This window comes from Panulirus ornatus, chromosome 5 (assembly GCF_036320965.1).
Source record: "Panulirus ornatus isolate Po-2019 chromosome 5, ASM3632096v1, whole genome shotgun sequence".
NCBI lineage: Eukaryota > Metazoa > Arthropoda > Malacostraca > Decapoda > Palinuridae > Panulirus > Panulirus ornatus.
In genome coordinates, this window is record NC_092228.1 from 26114889 (window position 1) to 26135221 (window position 20333).

Here is a 20333-nt window from a genome sequence, read left to right on the forward strand (position 1 = left end):
GAAACTACAGAAGCTGGTGACTGAGTTTGGTAAAGTGTGTGAAAGAAGAAAGTTAAGAGCAAATGTGAATAAGAGCAAGGTTATTAGGTACAGTAGGGTTGAGGGTCAAGTCAATTGGGAGGTATGTTTGAATTGAGAAAAACTGGAGGAAGTGAAGTGTTTTCGATATCTGGGAGTGGATCTGGCAGCGGATGGAACCATGGAATCGGAAGTGAATCATAGGGTGGGGGAGGGGGCGAAAATCCTAGGAGCCTTGAAGAATGTATGGAAGTCGAGAATATTATCTCCGCAGGCAAAAATGGGTATGTTTGAAGGAATAGTGGTTCCAACAATGTTGATGGTTGCGAGGCGTGGGCTATGGATAGAGTTGTGCGCAGGAGGGTGGATGTGCTGGAAATGAGATGTTTGAGGACAATATGTGGTGTGAGGTGGTTTGATCGAGTAAGTAATAATAGGGTAAGAGAGATGTGTGGAAATAAAAAGAGCATGGTTGAGAGAGCAGAAGAGGGTGTTTTGAAATGGTTTGGTCACATGGAGAGAATGAGTGAGGAAAGATTGCCCAAAAGGATATATGTGTCAGAGGTGGAGGGAACGAGAAGTGGGAGACCAAATTGGAGGTGGGAAGATGGAGTGAAAAAGATTTTGAGTGATCGGGCCTGAATATGCAGGAGGGTGAAAGGCGGGCAAGGAATAGAGTGAATTGGATCGATGTGGTATACCGGGGTTGACGTGCTGTCAATGGATTGAATCAGGGCATGTGAAGCGTCTGGGGTAAACCAAGGAAAGTTGTGTGGGGTCTGGATGTGGAAAGGGAGCTGTGGTTTCGGGCATTATCGCATGACAGCTAGAGACTGAGTGTGAACGAATGGGGCTTTGTTGTCTTTTCCTAGCACTACCTCAAACACATGAGGGGAGAGGGGGATGTTATTCCATGTGTGGTAAGGTGGCGATGGGAATGAATAAAGTCAGACAATGTGAATTGTGTGCATGTGTATATATGTATATGTCTGTGTGTGTATATATATATGTGTACACTGAGATGTATGGGTATGTACATTTGCGTGTGGGGACGTGTATGTATATACATGTGTATGGGGGTGGGTTGGGCCGTTTCTTTCGTCTGTTTCCTTGCGCTACCTCGCAAACGCGGGAGACAGCGACAAAGCAAAATAATAAAAAAAAAAATGTTACATGATACTTACAGTACACATGTTACATGATTCATCCTGTATACATGTTACATGATACATACTGTATACATGTTACATGATTCATCCTGTATACATGTTACATGATACATACTGTATACATGTTACATGATTTATCCTGTATACATGTTACATGATACATACTGTATACATGTTATTCGTTCGTCATACATTCGTTGTTATGGGTAAGTCACCAGTTGTTAACCTCATTCATATGTTACAATGGTCATCACCTCTGGTGTATGTATACCTGGATGATCAACATGCCCTTGTGTGTGTGTGTGTGTGTGTGTGTGTGTGTGTATGTGTGTGTGTGTGTGTGTGTGTGTATGGTATATGGTGTATGTGTGTGTGTATGTGTGTGTGTATGTGTATGTATGTGTGTGTGTATGGTGTATGGTATATGTGTGTGTGTATGTGTGTGTGTGTGTATGTGTGTGTGTATGGTGTATGGTGTATGTGTGTGTATGTGTGTGTGTATGTGTGTGTATGTGTGTGTGTGTGTGTGTGTGTGATCATCATTAATCATTCACGTGTTCCATTCCTCAACCATTAATGTTATAGGATCTTCCTAACATTGGTCTCACACGTTCCTTGCTTCATGTCTGACCAGCTCTCCCTCCTGACCAGCCCTCCCTCCTGACCAACCCTCCTTCCTGACCAGTCCTCCCTCCTGACCAGCCCTCCCTCCTGACCAGTCCTCCCTCCTGTCCAGTCCTTCCTCCTGACCAGTCCTTCCTCCTGACCAGTCCTCCCTCATGACCAGCCCTCCCTCCTAACCAGCCCTCCCTCCTGACCAGTCCTTCCTCCTGACCAGTCCTCCCTCCTGACCAGCTCTCCCTCCTGACCAGTCCTTCCTCCTGACCAGTCCTCCCTCCTGACCAGCCCTCCCTCCTGACCAGTCCTTCCTCCTAACCAGCCCTCCCTCCTCACCAGTCCTTCCTCCTGACCAGTCCTCCCTCCTGATCAGCTCTCCCTCCTGACCAGTCCTCCCTCCTGACCAGCTCTCCATCCTGACCAGTCCTCCCTCTTGACTAGTCATCCCTCCTGACCAGTCCTATCTCCAGACCAGCCATCCCTCCTGACCAGTCCTCCCTCCTGACCAGTCCTCCCTCCTGACCAGCCCTCCGTCCTGACCAGCCCTCCCTCCTCACCAGTCCTTCTTCCTCACCAGCCCTTCCTCCTGACCAGCCCACCCTCCTGACCAGTCCTCCCTCCTGACCAGCCCTCCCTCCTGACCAGTCCTTCCTCCTGACCAGTCCTTCCTCCTGATCAGCCCCCCCTCTCCTGACCAGCCCTCCCTCCTGACCAGTCCTTCCTCCTGACCAGTCATTCCTCCTGACCATTACTCCCTCCTGACCAGTCCTTCCTCCTGACCAGCCCTCCCTCCTGACCAGTCCTTCCTCCTGACCAGTCCTCCCTCCTGACCAGCCCTCCCTAGTGACCAGTCCTTCCTCCTAACCAGCCCTCCCTCCTGACCAGTCCTTCCTCCTGACCAGTCCTCCCTCCTGACCAGCTCTCCCTCCTGACCAGTCCTCCCTCTTGACCAGTCATCCCTCCTGACCAGTCCTCCCTCCTGACCAGCCATCCCTCCTGACCAGTCCTCCCTCCTGACCAGTCCTTCCTCCTGACCAGCCCTCCCTCCTGACCAGTCCTTCCTCCTGACCAGTCCTTCCTCCTGACCAGCCCCCCCTCTCCTGACCAGCCCTCCCTCCTGACCAGTCCTTCCTCCTGACCAGTCCTTCCTCCTGACCAGCCCCCCCTCTCCTGACCAGCCCTCCCTCCTGACCAGTCCTTCTTCCTGACCAGTCCTTCCTCCTGACCATTACTCCCTCCTGACCAGTCCTTCTTCCTGACCAGTCCTCCCTCCTGACCAGTCCTTCCTCCTTACCAGTCCTTCCTCCTGACCAGCCCCCCTCTCCTTACCAGCCCTCCCTCCTGACCAGTCCTTCCTCCTGACCAGTCCTTCCTCCTGACCATTACTCCCTCCTGACCAGTCCTTCCTCCTGACCAGTCGTCCCTCCTGACCAGTCCTCCCTCCTGACCAGTCCTTCCTCCTGACCAGTCCTCCCTCCTGACCAGTCCTTCCTCCTGAACAGCCCTCCCTCCTGACCAGTCCTCCCTCCTGACCAGTACCTCCTGACCAGTCCTCCCTCCTGACCAGTCCTTCCTCCTGACTAGTCCTCCCTCCTGACCAGTCCTTCCTCCTGACCAGTCCTTCCTCCTGACCAGTCCTCCCTCTTGACCAGTCCTCCCTCCTGACCAGTCCTCCCTCCTGGCCAGTCCTTCCTCCTGACCAGTCCTTCCTCCTGACCAGTCCTCCCTCCTGACCAGTCCTCCCTCCTGACCAGTCCTTCCTCCTAACCAGTCCTCCCTCCTGACCAGTCCTGCTTCCTGACCAGTCCTCCCTCCTAACCAGTCCTTCTTCCTGACCATTACTCCCTCCTGACCAGTACTTCCTCCTGACCAGTCCTTCCTTCTGACCAGTCCTCCCTCCTAACCAGTCCTTCCTCCTAACCAGTCCTCCCTCCTGACCAGTCCTTCCTCCTGACCAACCCTCCCTCCTGACCAGTCCTCCCTCCTGACCAGTCCTCCCTCCTAACCAGTCCTTCCTCCTAACCAGTCCTCCCTCCTGACCAGTCCTTCCTCCTAACCAGTCCTCCCTCCTGACCAGTCCTGCTTCCTGACCAGTCCTTCCTCCTAACCAGTCCTTCCTCCTAACCAGTCCTCCCTCCTGACCAGTCCTGCTTCCTGACCAGTCCTCCCTCCTAACCAGTCCTTCCTCCTAACCAGTCCTCCCTCCTAACCAGTCCTCCCTCCTGACCAGTCCTTCCTCCTAACCAGTTCTCCCTCCTGACCAGTCCTTCCTCCTAACCAGTCCTCCCTCCTGACCAGTCCTGCTTCCTGACCAGTCCTCCCTCCTAACCAGTCCTCCCTCCTGACCAGTCCTTCCTCCTAACCAGTCCTCCCTCCTGACCAGTCCCTCCTGACCAGTCCTCCCTCCTGACCAGTCCTCCCTCCTGACCAGTCCTCCCTCCTAACTAGTGCTCCCTCCTGACCAGTCCTCCCTCCTAACCAGTCCTTCCTCCTAACCAGTCCTCCCTCCTGACCAGTCCTCCCTCCTAACCAGTCCTTCCTCCTAACCAGTCCTCCCTCCTGACCAGTCCTTCCTCCTAACCAGTCCTCCCTCCTGACCAGTCCTGCTTCCTGACCAGTCCTTCCTGACCAGTCCTCCCTCCTGACCAGTCCTCCCTCCTGACCAGTCCTCTCTCCTGACCAGTCCTTCCTCCTAACCAGTCCTCCCTCCTGACCAGTCCTGCTTCCTGACCAGTCCTTCCTGACCAGTCCTCCCTCCTGACCAGTCCTCCCTCCTGACCAGTCCTTCCTCCTAACCAGTCCTCCCTCCTGACCAGTCCTCCCTCCTGACCAGTCCTTCCTCCTAACCAGTCCTCCCTCCTGACCAGTCCTCCCTCCTAACCAGTCCTCCCTCCTGACCAGTCCTTCCTCCTAACCAGTCCTCCCTCCTGACCAGTTCTCCCTCCTGACCAGCCCTCCTTCCTGACCAGCCCTCTGATACATCCACACCTGATCCTCATGTAAACACTTGGTTTACTTCCTGATACATCCACACCTGATCCTCATGTAAACACTTGGTTTACTTCCTGATACATCCACACCTGATCCTCATGTAAACACTTGGTTTACTTCCTGATACATCCACACCTGATCCTCATGTAAACACTTGGTTTACTTCCTGATACATCCTCACCTGATCCTCATGTAAACACTTGGTTTACTTCCTGATACATCCACACCTGATCCTCATGTAAACACTTGGTTTACTTCCTGATACATCCACACCTGATCCTCATGTAAACACTTGGTTTACTTCCTGATACATCCTCACCTGATCCTCATGTAAACACTTGGTTTACTTCCTGATACATCCTCACCTGATCCTCATGTAAACACTTGGTTTACTTCCTGATACATCCACACCTGATCCTCATGTAAACACTTGGTTTACTTCCTGATACATCCTCACCTGATCCTCATGTAAACACTTGGTTTACTTCCTGATACATCCTCACCTGATCCTCATGTAAACACTTGGTTTACTTCCTGATACATCCACACCTGATCCTCATGTAAACACTTGGTTTAATTCCTGATACATCCTCACCTGATCCTCATGTAAACACTTGGTTTACTTCCTGATACATCCTCACCTGATCCTCATGTAAACACTTGGTTTACTTCCTGATACATCCTCACCTGATCCTCATGTAAACACTTGGTTTACTTCCTGATACATCCTCACCTGATCCTCATGTAAACACTTGGTTTACTTCCTGATACATCCTCACCTGATCCTCATGTAAACACTTGGTTTACTTCCTGATACATCCTCACCTGATCCTCATGTAAACACTTGGTTTACTTCCTGATACATCCACACCTGATCCTCATGTAAACACTTGGTTTACTTCCTGATACATCCTCACCTGATCCTCATGTAAACACTTGGTTTACTTCCTGATACATCCTCACCTGATCCTCATGTAAACACTTGGTTTACTTCCTGATACATCCACACCTGATCCTCATGTAAACACTTGGTTTACTTCCTGATACATCCTCACCTGATCCTCATGTAAACACTTGGTTTACTTCCTGATACATCCACACCTGATCCTCATGTAAACACTTGGTTTACTTCCTGATACATCCACACCTGATCCTCATGTAAACACTTGGTTTACTTCCTGATACATCCTCACCTGATCCTCATGTAAACACTTGGTTTACTTCCTGATACATCCTCACCTGATCCTCATGTAAACACTTGGTTTACTTCCTGATACATCCTCACCTGATCCTCATGTAAACACTTGGTTTACTTCCTGATACATCCACACCTGATCCTCACTTGGTTTACTGATGATGACCCCGTGGGTGTGTGTGTTTCTTTTGACAGATTCAACGAAGTGAACAGTTGTGGGAGCAGCGTGAGGGGGTCGGACCAGGATCTGGCCTCACAACACCCACTCCACATAACTACAACCAGTAAGAACAGGTAGGAACCTGGCCAGGCCACAAGGTGGAGGGGTCACAACCCCCCCGCTCCACATAACTACAACCAGTAAGAACAGGTAGGAACCTGGCCAGGCCACAAGGTGGAGTGGGTCACAACCCCCCCGCTCCACATAACTACAACCAGTAAGAACAGGTAGGAACCTGGCCAGGCCACAAGGTGGAGTGGGTCACAACCCCCCCGCTCCACATAACTACAACCAGTAAGAACAGGTAGGAACCTGGCCAGGCCACAAGGTGGAGTGGGTCACAACCCCCCCAGCCGCTCACTGTCTGGCCTCATCACAACACACGACCGTATCCCTCACTCCCGTGTTAACCTATATGATGTACAACATGTACATCATGTCTTACTGTACATGTACATCGTGTCTTACTGTACATGTACATCATGTCTTACTGTACATGTACATCATGTCTTACTGTAATGTACAACATGTCTCAGTGTACATGTACATCATGTCTTACTGTACATGTACATCATGTCTCAGTGTACATGTATCATGTCTCAGTGTACATGTACATCATGTCTTACTGTACATGTAGATCATGTTTCAGTGTACATGTGCATGAAACTATATAGCTGGTAAGTACAGGTAAGTTACAACCTGAGTGTATCCACAACCGGTGAGCACATTACAACCACAACTTACAACTTGCTACACTTATACACAACTTAACAACATCTCCCGTAAAGTGTAAGTAAAGAAGTGTTACTACAGCAGGACTTATGATAGCATTCTTTCCTACAACTGTTGTTGGGTTCTTATCTTCGCTTCTCGTTATCATGAAGGTTGTAATAACTCGTTCTAAAGGTTATGATAACTCGTACTTGAGGTTATAGTAACTCCTCCTGAAATACAACAAGATCTTCAGTAATGACACCAGCCAGACAGCTCAGGTAAGACACACAACGATAACTACAACATCTACAACCCACAACCACACAAGCCAGGAGTGTTTACACTACAACATCGACAACCCACGACCACACAAGCCAGGAGTGTTTACACTACACCACAACATCTACAACCCACAACCACACAAGCAAGGAGTGTATACACTACAACATCTACAACCCACAACCACACAAGTCAGGAGTGTATACACTACAACATCTACAACCCACAACCACACAAACCAGGAGTGTTTACACTACACCATAACATCTACAACCCACAACCACACGAGCAAGGAGTGTATACACTACAACATCTACAACCCACAACCACACAAGCCAGGAGTGTTTACACTACACCACAACATCTACAACCCACAACCACACAAGCCAGGAGTGTATACACTACAACATCTACAACCCACAACCACACAAGCCAGGAGTGTTTACACTACACCACAACATCTACAACCCACAACCACAAAAGCCAGGAGTGTTTACACTACACCACAACATCTACAACCTACTACCACACAAGCCAGGAGTGTTTACACTACACCACAACATCTACAACCCACAACCACACAGGCCAGGAGTGTTTACACTACACCACAACATCTACAACCCACAACCACACAGGCCAGGAGTGTTTACACTACAACATCTACAACCTACTACCACACAAGCCAGGAGTGTTTACACTACACCACAACATCTACAACCCACAACCACACAAGCCAGGAGTGTTTACACTACACCACAACATCTACAACCCACAACCACACAAGCCAGGAGTGTATACACTACACCACAACATCTACAACCCACAACCACACAAGCCAGGAGTGTATACACTACAACATCTACAACCTACTACCACACGAGCCAGGAGTGTTTACACTACACCACATCTACAACCCACAACCACACATGCCAGGAGTGTTTACACTACAACACAACATCTACAACCCACAACCACACAGGCCAGGAGTGTTTACACTACACCACAACATCTACAACCCACAACCACACAAGCCAGGAGTGTATACACTACACCACAACATCTACAACCCACAACCACACAAGCCAGGAGTGTTTACACTACAACATCTACAACCCACAACCACACAAGCCAGGAGTGTTTACACTACACCACAACATCTACAACCCACAACCACACAAGCCAGGAGTGTTTACACTACACCACAACATCTACAACCTACTACCACACAAGCCAGGAGTGTTTACACTACACCACAACATCTACAACCCACAACCACACAGGCCAGGAGTGTTTACACTACAACATCTACAACCTACTACCACACAAGCCAGGAGTGTTTACACTACACCACAACATCTACAACCCACAACCACACAAGCCAGGAGTGTTTACACTACACCACAACATCTACAACCCACAACCACACAAGCCAGGAGTGTATACACTACACCACAACATCTACAACCCACAACTACACAAGCCAGGAGTGTATACACTACAACATCTACAACCTACTACCACACAAGCCAGGAGTGTTTACACTACACCACAACATCTACAACCCACAACCACACATGCCAGGAGTGTTTACACTACAACACAACATCTACAACCCACAACCACACAGGCCAGGAGTGTTTACACTACACCACAACATCTACAACCCACAACCACACAGGCCAGGAGTGTTTACACTACACCACAACATCTACAACCCACAGCCACACAAGCCAGGAGTGTTTACACTACAACATCTACAACCCACAACCACACAAGCCAGGAGTGTTTACACTACAACATCTACAACCCACAACCACACAGGCCAGGAGTGTTTACACCACAACATCTACAACCCACAACCACACAAGCCAGGAGTGTATACACTACACCACAACATCTACAACCCACAACCACACAAGCCAGGAGTGTTTACACTACAACATCTACAACCCACAACCACACAAGCCAGGAGTGTTTACACTACACCACAACATCTACAACCCACAACCACACAAGCCAGGAGGGTATACACTACACCACAACATCTACAACCCACAACCACACAAGCCAGGAGTGTTTACACTACACCACAACATCTACAACCCACAAATACTCCGCCATCTTACCAGTCAACTCCTTGTGTTAACCTACAAGCTGATGTGTTCTGTAAACACAGTTTCTCTCACGAAAGAGAAATGATTAAAGATTAGGTCTTCATGATGGTCCAGGATGATTAAAGATTAGGTCTTTATGATGGTCCAGGATGATTGAAGATTAGGTCTCATGTCCAGATGATAGGTCATGATGGCCCAGGATGATTGAGATTAGGTCTCATGTTGGCACCAGGATGTGTTGACGGTTAGGTCTTAATGCTGGTCCCTGATGATTGAAGATTAGTTCTTCATGATGGCACAGATTAGGTCTTCATGATGGTCCAGGATGATTAAAGATTAGGTCTTTATGATGGTCCAGGATGATTGAAGATTAGGTCTTCATGATGGTCCAGGATGATTGAAGATTAGGTCTTCATGATGGCCCAGGATGATTGAAGATTAGGTCTTCATGATGGCACAGGATGATTGACGGTTAGGTCTTAATGATGGTCCTGGATGATTGAAGATTAGGTCTTAATGATGGTCCAGGATGATTGAAGATTAGGTCTTAATGATGGTCCAGGATGATTGAAGATTGGTCTTAATGATGGTCCAGGATGATTGAAGATTAGGTCCCAGTGATGGTCTAGGATGACTGAAGATTAGGTGTTAATGATGGTCCAGGATGATTGAAGATTAGGTCTTCATGATGGTCCTGGATGATTGAAGAAGAGGTCTCAGTGATGGTCCTGGATGATTGAAGATTAGGTCTTAATGATGGCCCAGGATGATTGAAGATTAGGTCTCAATGATGGTCCAGGATGATTGAAGATTAGGTCTTAATGATGGTCCAGGATGATTGAAGATTGGTCTTAATGATGGTCTAGGATGATTGAAGATTAGGTCCCAGTGATGGTCCTGGATGACTGAAGATTAGGTCTTAATGATGGTCCAGGATGATTGAAGATTAGGTCTTCATGATGGTCCTGGATGATTGAAGATTAGGTCTCAGTGATGGTCCTGGATGATTGAAGATTAGGTCTTAATGATGGTCCAGGATGATTGAAGATTAGGTCTTAATGATGGCCCAGGATGATTGAAGATTAGGTCTTCATGATGGTCTTGGATGATTGAAGATTTGGTCTTCATGATGGTCCAGGATGATTGAAGATTAGGTCTTAATGATGGCCCAGGATGATTGAAGATTTGGTCTTAATGATGGTCGATGATTGAAGATTAGGTCTTAATGTTGGTCTTGGATGATTGAAGATTAGGTCTTAATGATGGTCTGGATGATTGAAGATTAGGTCTTAATGATGGTCCAGGATGATTGAAGATTAGGTCTTAATGATGGTCCAGGATGATTGAAGATTAGGTCTTAATGATGGTCCAGGATGATTGAAGATTAGGTCTTCATGATGGTCCAGGATGATTGAAGATTAGGTCTTCATGATGGTCCAGGATGATTGAAGATTAGGTCTTCATGATGGTCCAGGATGATTGAAGATTAGGTCTTAATGATGGTCCAGGATGATTGAAGATTAGGTCTTAATGATGGTCCAGGATGATTGAAGATTAGGTCTCAGTGATGGTCCTGGATGATTGAAGATTAGGTCTTAATGATGGTCCAGGATGATTGAAGATTAGGTCTTAATGATGGTCCAGGATGATTGAAGATTAGGTCTAGTGATGGTCCAGGATGATTGAAGATTAGGTCTTCATGATGGTCCAGGATGATTGAAGATTAGGTCTTCATGATGGTCCAGGATGATTGAAGATTAGGTCTTCATGATGGTCCAGGATGATTGAAGATTAGGTCTTCATGATGGTCCAGGATGATTGAAGATTAGGTCTTCATGATGGTCCAGGATGATTGAAGATTAGGTCTTAATGATGGTCCAGGATGATTGAAGATTAGGTCTTCATGATGGCGCAGGATTATTGACGGTTAGGTCTTAATGATGGTCCTGGATGATTGAAGATTATGTCTTAATGATGGTCCAGGATGATTGAAGATTAGGTCTTAATGATGGTCCAGGATGATTGAAGATTAGGTCTTAATGATGGTCCAGGATGATTGAAGATTAGGTCCCAGTGATGGTCCTGGATGACTGAAGATTAGGTCTTAATGATGGTCCTGGATGATCGAAGATTATGTCTTAATGATGGCCCAGGATGATTGAAGATTAGGTCTTCATGATGGCGCAGGATTATTGACGGTTAGGTCTTAATGATGGTCCTGGATGATTGAAGATTATGTCTTAATGATGGTCCAGGATGATTGAAGATTAGGTCTTAATGATGGTCCAGGATGATTGAAGATTAGGTCTTAATGATGGTCCAGGATGATTGAAGATTAGGTCCCAGTGATGGTCCAGGATGACTGAAGATTAGGTCTTCATGATGGTCCAGGATTATTGACGGTTAGGTCTTAATGATGGTCCTGGATGATTGAAGATTAGGTCTTAATGATGGTCCAGGATGATTGAAGATTAGGTCTTAATGATGGTCCAGGATGATTGAAGATTAGGTCTTAATGATGGTCCAGGATGATTGAAGATTAGGTCCCAGTGATGGTCCAGGATGACTGAAGATTAGGTCTTAATGATGGTCCAGGATGATTGAAGATTAGGTCTTCATGATGGTCCTGGATGTTTGAAGATTAGGTCTCAGTGATGGTCCAGGATGATGGAAGATTAGGTCTTAATGATGGTCCTGGATGATTGAAGATTAGGTCTCAGTGATGGTCCAGGATGATTGAAGATTAGGTCTTAATGATTGTCCTGGATGATTGAAGATTAGGTCTTCATGATGGTCCTGGATGATTGAAGATTAGGTCTTAATGATGGTCCAGGATGATTGAAGATTAGGTCTTAATGATGGTCCAGAATGATGAAGATTAGGTCTCAGTGATGGTCCTGATGTGTGGATTAGGTTGTGGGTGATGGTTGTGGTTGGTGTGGTTGTGTTATGGTGTGGTTGATTGAAGTTAGGTCTGTGTGGTCGGTGTGGATTAGGTTTAGTGATGGTTGGTTTGGTGTGGTTGTGGGTGTGGTGTGGTGGTGTGGTTGTGGTGGTTGGGTGTGTGGTGTGGGTGGTGTTTGGGTTGTGTGGGTGGGTGGGTGTGTGTGTGGTGTTGGTGTGGGTTGTGGTGTGGTGTGTGGTTGTGGGTGTGGGTGTGGTTGTGGGGGGTTGTGTGGTGTGGTGTGGTGTGGGTTGTGGTTGTGGGTGTGGTGTGGTGTGGTGTGGTGTGTGTGGGTGTGGTTGTGGGTGGGGTGTGGGTGTGTGGTTGTGGGTGTGGGTGGTGGGTGTGGGTGTGGGTTGTGGGTGGGTGTGGGTGTGGGTGTGGTGTGGGTGTGGTTTGGGTGTGGGTGTGGTTGTGGGTTGGTGGGTGTGTGGGTGTGGTGTGTGGGTGTGGGTGGTGGGTGTGGGTGTGGGTGTGTTTGTGGGTGTGGGTGTGGGTGTGGGTGTGGGTGTGGTTGTGGGTGTGAGTGTGGGTGTGGTTGTGGGTGTGGGTGTGGTTGTGGGGGTGGTTGTGGGTGTGGGTGTGGGTGTGGGTGTGGTTGTGGGTGTGAGTGTGGGTGTGGTTGTGGGTGTGGGTGTGGGTGTGGTTGTGGGTGTGGGTGTGGGTGTGGGTGTGGTAGTGGGTGTGGGTGTGGTTGAGGGTGTGGGTGTGGGTGTGGGTGTGGGTGTGGTTGTGGGTGTGGGTGTGGGTGTGGTTGTGGGTGTGGGTGTGGGTGTGGTTGTGGGTGTGGGTGTGGGTGTGGGAGTGGTTGTGGGTGTGGGAGTGGTTGTGGGTGTGGGTGTGGGTGTGGGTGTGGGTGTGGGTGTCATGTGGGGGCCCCGTACAGAGGAAGGTGTGTGGCTGGTCGGGTCTGAAGACGTGGCCACGTCTCACACATTGGGAGGAAATGGTCTGTGCTGAGAATATTGACACCAGCCAGGTGACACATGAGATGTAGGAGCACTGTGAGGGAGGGTGGAGGTGTGCAGTGTGAGGGAGGAGGGAGGTGTGCAGTGTGAGGAAGTGGGGAGATGTGAACCAGGGCATGTGAAGCGTCTGGGGTAAACCATGGAAAGTTTTGTGGGGCCTGGATGTGGAAAGGGAGCTGTGGTTTCGGTGCATTATACATGACAGCTAGAGACTGAGTGTGAACGAATGTGGCCTTTGTTGTCTTTTCCTAGCGCTACCTCGCTGAAGCAGGGGGTAGCGATGCTGTTCCCCGTGGGGCAGGGTAGCGCCAGGAATGGATGAAGGTAAGCAAGTATGAAGATATATATATATATATATATATATATATATATATATATATATATATATATATATATATATATATATATATATATATATATATATATATATATATATATATATATATATATGTGTGTGTGTGTGTGTGTGTGTGTGTGTGTGTGTGTGTGTGTGTGTGTGTGTGTATTTGTTATCATATTATTGTTTATCATACTTAGTCGCTGTCTCCAGCGTTAGTGAGGTAGCGCAAAGAAACAAACGAAGGATAGACCTAACCCACCCAAATGCACATGTATTATATACATTAACACCCACACAGGCATATATACATACCTATACATTTCAACGTATACATACATATACATACAAAGACATACACATATACAAATGTACATATTCATACCTGCTGTCTTTATCCATTCCGTCGCCACCCCGACACACATGAAAAATAGCACCCCCCCCCCCCCCGCGTGCGTGCGAGGTAGCGCTAGGAAAAGACAACAAAGGCCACATTCGTTCACACCCAGTCTCTAGCTGTCATGTATAATGCACCGAAACCACAGCTCTCTTTCCACATCCAGGCCCCACAAAACTTTCCATGGTTTACCCCAGACGCTTCAAATGCCCTGGTTCAATCCATTGACAGCACGTCGACCCTGGTATACCACATCGTTCCAATTCACTCTTTTCCTTGCACGCCTTTCACTCTCCTGCATTTTCAGTCCCCGATCGCTTAAAATCTTTTTCATTCCATCCTTCCACCTCTCATTTGGTCTCCCACTTCTCGTTCCCTCCATCTCTGACACATATATCCTCTTGGTCAATCTTTCCTCACTCATTCTCTCCATGTGACCAAACCATTTCAATACACCCTCTTCTGCTTTCTCAACCACACTCTTTTTATTACCACACATCTCTCTTACCCTTACATTACTTACTCGATCAAACTACCTCACACCACATATTGTCCTCAAACATCTCATTTCCAGCACATCTACCCTCCTCCGCACAACTCTATCCGTAGCCCACGCCTCGCAACCATACAACAATGTTGGAACCACTATTCCTTCAAGCATACCCATTTTTGCTTTCCGAAATAACGTTCCCTCCTTCCACACATTCTTCATCGCTCTCAGAACCTTCGCCCCCTCCCCCACCCTGTGACCCACTTCCGCTTCCATGGTTCCATCCGCTGCCAGATCCACTCCCAGATATCTAAAACACTTCACTTCCTCCAGTTTTTCTCCACTGAAATCTATCTAACTTATCCCTCAACCCTGTTGAACCTAATAACATTACTGTTCTCTATGATTTTTCTCTCGAATCAATCACCAGCGCTGTATCATCAGAGAACAACAACTGACTCACTTCCCAAGCTCTCTCATCCACAACAGACCGCATGCTTGCCCCTCTCTCCAAACTCCTGCATTCACCTCCCTAACAACCCCATTCAAAAACAAAGTAAACAACCATGGAGACATCATGCACCCCTGCCGCAAACCTACATTCACTGAGAACCAATCACTTTCCTCTCTTCCTACACGTACACATGCCTTACATCCTTGATAAAAAATTTTCACTGCTTCTAACAACTTGCCTCCCACACCATATTTTCCTAATACCTTCCACAGAGCATCTCTATCAACTCTATCATATGCCTTCTCCAGATCCATAAATGCTACATACAAATCCATTTACTTTTCTAAGTATTTCTCACATACATTCTTCAAAGCAAACACCTGATCCACACATCCTCTACCACTTCTGAAACCACACTGCTCTTCCCCAATCTGATGCTCTGTACATGCCTTCACCCTCTCAATCAATACCCTCCCATATAATTTACCAGGACTACTCAACAAACTTATACCTCTTCTGTCTCAACCAAACCACTCGCCCTAACCCTCTCACTTCACACAAGACCCCGACCAAAGCACCCTACATCTGCCACACATTTAACAAACCTTCAAAATACTCACTCCATCTCCTCACTTTATCACCACCTATCATCACTCTCCTCCATACTCCCTTCACTGATGTTGCCATTTGTTCTCTTGTCTTACGCACATTATTTACTTCCTTCCAAGTCATCGTTTTAGTCCGGTCCCCCTAAAGTTTAATGATACTCTCTCACCCTATCTCTCATTTGCCCGCTCTTTAAACCCTTTAAACCCTTGCACTTTTCTTTTGACCTTCTGCCACTTCCTTTTATACATCTCCCAGTCATTTGCACTACTTTCTTGTAAGTATCGTGCAAACGCCTCTCTTTTTTTCTTTCACTGACAACTTTACTTCTTCATCCCACCACTCACTTCCTTTTCTAATCTGCCCACCTCTCCCCTTTCTCATGCCATATGCATCTTTTGCACATGCCATCACTACTTCCCTCGATGCATCCCATTCCTTACCTACTCCCTTCACTCTATTTGCCCTCACCTTTTGCATTCTACTTTCAATCTCTCCTGGGACTTCTTCACACAAGTCTCCTTTCCAAGCTCACTTACTCTCACCACTCTTCTTTCCAACATTCTCTCTTCTTTTTTGAAAGCTTCTTTAACTCTTCAACTTCGCCTCCACAAGATAGTGATCAGACATCCCACCAGCTGTTCCTCTCAGCACATTTACATCCAAAAGTCTTTTACACGTCTAACAATTAATACGCAATCTGATAATGCCTTTTTACCACCTCTCTTTTTTAAACCCGGTATTCCAAATCACCAGTGTTTTTCAGCACACAATTCCACAAACACTTCACCATTTCAATTTACAACAGTGAATACCCAATGAACGCCAATTATTCCCTCAACTGCCACATTACTCACCTTTGCATTCAAATCACCCATCACTATAACCCGGTCTCGTGCATCAAAACTACTAACACACCCACTCAGCTGCTCCCAAAACACTTGCCTCTCATGATCTTTCTTCTCATGCCCAGGTGCATATGTACCAATTTCACCCATCTCTCTCCATCAACTTTCAGTTTCACCTATATCAATCTAGAGTATACTTTCTTACATTCAATCACATACTCCCACCACTCCTGCTACAGGAGTAGTGGTACTTATTCCTTGGCTCTTGTACTCTCATCAACCCCTGACTTTACTCCGAAGACTTTTTCAAACCACTCTTCCCTTTTACCCTTCGAGCTTTATTTCACTCAGAGCCAAAACATCCAGGTTCCTTTACTCAAACATACTACCTATCTCTCCTTTTTTCTCATCTTAGTTACATCCACACTCATTCAGACACCCCAGTCTGAGCCTTCTCCCTCTTTGAGAAATTGAAATACAAGGAAGAGGAGGGTTTCCAGCCCTACGCTCCCGCCCTCTTTTAGTCGCCTTCCATGACATGCAGGGAATGTCTAACGTATGGGAGGTAACGCCAGGAACTGACGAAGAAAGACCATCCGCTCACATTGCTAGCAGTCATGTAATAATGCACCGCAACCACAGCTCCCTTTCCACATCCAGGCCCCACAGAACTTTCCATGGTTTACCCCAGACGCTTCATATGCCCTGGTTCAATCCATTGACAGCATCTCAACACCGGTGTAATTCCTCCTCCTAATTCACTCTATTTCTTGCACGCCTTTCACCCTCCTGCATGTTCAGGCCCCGATCACTCAAAATCTCGTTCACTCGAGCCTCCCATCTCCAATTTGGTTCGTTTTGTTCCTTGCTGCTTCCACTTATGATACATTTATCCAGCCTTGTCAGGCGTTTCTAATATATATATATATATATTTTTTTTTTTTTTTTTTTCATACTATTCGCCATTTCCCGCGATAGCGAGGTAGCGTTAAGAACAGAGGACTGGGCCTTTGAGGGAATATCCTCACCTGGCCCTCTTCTCTGTTCATTCTTTTGGAAAATTAAAAAAAAAAAAAACGAGAGGGGAGGATTTCCAGCCCCCCGCTCCCTTCCCTTTTAGTCGCCTTCTACGACACGCAGGGAATACGTGGGAAGTATTCTTTCTCCCCTATCCCCAGGGAAAATATATATATATATATATATATATATATATATATATATATATATATATATATATATATATATATATATATATATATATATATATAAATATACGTCATAGAGTCAGGTAAAAGCTCTTGTGTGTCATTATGTTGAGAGTGGAGGGATGTCTTGGCATCTTGTGTCTCATTATGATTTCGGTGTTGACCCAAACAAGTCTGACCTGAATGCTCTCAGCAGCAGCAGCAGCCTCCTCCTCCTCCTCACACATTCCCCAGATTACTATTTCCTTTCTCTTGGATCTTCCCGAGGAGCAAGCAGTCTTGATGACCGACTTTTGTCCGTGTCTGGGTAGGAGTGTCGCCCCTCCCGCCCCCGGTAGCCTCACCTCATGCCACCTGACGCTTGGAAAACCACATCTTTTCCTTCCTAAATGTTATGAAAAGATGTTCCTCCCTCATTATGTGTTGTTGACCTAGCGTGTGTTGCATTGTTCTCTGGTACACAACCAGACTTTGTCAACCTTCTCTCTGGGTACGTGAGCTGAAGAACATGTTCTACATAACATGAAGAACGTGTACATAACGTGAGATGAAGAACATGTTCTACATAACATGACTTGGAGAACGTGTACATAACGTGAGGTGAAGAACATGTTCTACATAACATGAAGAACGTGTACATAACGTGAGCTGAAGAACATGTTCTACATAACATGACTTGGAGAACGTGTACATAACGTGAGATGTAGAACATGTTCTACATAACATGAAGAACGTGTACATAACGTGAGATGAAGAACATGTTCTACATAACATGACTTGGAGAACGTGTACATAACGTGAGGTGAAGAACATGTTCTACATAACAGGACTTGAAGAACGTGTACATAACGTGAGCTGAAGTACATGTTCTACATAACATGACTTGAAGAACGTGTACATAACGTGAGCTGAAGAACATGTTCTGCATAACAGGACTTGAAGAACGTGTACATAACGTGAGCTGAAGAACATGTTCTACATAACATGACTTGAAGAATGTGTACATAACATGAGGTGAAGAACATGTTCTACTTAACATGACTTGAAGAACGTGTAAATAACGTGAGCTGAAGAACATGTTCTACATAACATGACTTGAAGAACGTGTACATAACGTGAGCTGAAGAACATGTTCTACATAACATGACTTGAAGAACGTGTACATAACGTGAGGTGAAGAACATGTTCTACATAACATGACTTGAAGAACGTGTACATAACGTGAGCTGAAGAACATGTTCTACATAACATGACTTGAATAACGTGTACATAACGTGAGGCGAAGAACATGTTCTACATAACATGGCTTGAAGAACGTGTACATAACATGAGGTGAAAAACATGTTCTACATAACAGGACTTGAAGAATGTGTACATAACATGAGGTGAAGAACATGTTCTACATAACATGACTTGAAGAACGTGTACATAACGTGAGGTGAAGAACATGTTCTACATAACATGAGCTGAAGAACATGTTCTACATAACATGAGCTGAAGAACATGTTCTACATAATGTGAGCTGAAGAACATGTTCTACATAACATGAGGTTATAGGTTCTTGATCATTAGTAACCTGTGTCAGCTGTGAACTGTCTGTCAATATCATCACTAAATAAATATTGATGAACGTTAAACTCTCTGTATAATAATACGAATTGACTTTTGCAGCACAAGGAATTATGTAACAACACGAAAGATTATGTAACACGAGGAATAATGCAACACAAGGAATTATTCAACACGAGGAATTATGTAACACGATGAATTATGCAACAACACGAGGAATTATGCAACACAAGGAGTTATGTAACAACACAAAGGATTATGTAACACGATGAATTATGCAACAGCACGAGGAATTATGTAACACAAGGAATTATGCAACAACACGAGGAATTATGCAACACGAGGAATTAGGTAACATGAGGAATTATGTAACACGAGGAATTATGTAACACGAGGATTTATGTAACAACACAAAGGATTATGTAACACGAGGAATTATGCAACAACACGAGGAATTATGCAACACGAGGAATTAGGTAACATGAGGAATTATGTAACACGAGGAATTATGCAACACGAGGAATTATGTAACAACACAAAGGATTATGTAACACGATGAATTATGCAACAACACGAGGAATTATGTAACAGGAGGAATTATGCAACACGAGGAATTAGGTAACATGAGGGATTATGTAAGACGAGGAATTATGCAACATGAGGAATTAGGAAACATGAGGAATTATGTAACACGAGGGATTATTCAACACGAGGAATTATGTAACACGAGGAATTATGTGACACGAGGAATTATGTAGCACGAGAAATTATGTAAAACGAGGAATTAGGCAACGCAAGGAATTATGTAACACGAGGAATTATGCAACAACGCCAAGAATTATGCAACACAAGGGATTATGCAACACGAGGAATTATGTAACACGAGGAATTATGCAACAGCGCGAGGAATTATGTAACACGAGGAATTATGCAACAACATGAGGGATTATGTAGCACGAGGAATTATGTGACACGAGAAATTATGCAACAACACGAGGAATTATGCAACATGAGTGATTATGCAACACGAGGAATTATGTAACACGACGTAGTACAGGTGCCGTCACATTACGTCAGCTGCCTGAGTGACGTAAAGCAACATATGATACCGTATACGTCATCAGAGTTACGTACTTAGCGTTATAAACAGGCGACTCAAACCATCAGATGTGACAGATGTGTAACAACACGAAGACG

The 20333-nt window shown here is 46.0% G+C and overlaps 1 protein-coding gene across 1 annotated transcript in view; it reads left to right on the forward strand.

The window, feature by feature from the left end:
- LOC139748635 (uncharacterized) overlaps positions 1-20333 on the forward strand; it is a 707069-nt gene that overhangs the window by 615673 nt on the left and 71063 nt on the right. Inside the window, exon 10 of the mRNA XM_071661839.1 lies at positions 6187-6285. Coding sequence (XP_071517940.1) covers positions 6187-6285 — 99 coding nt within the window. The remainder of the gene's footprint in view (positions 1-6186; positions 6286-20333) is intronic.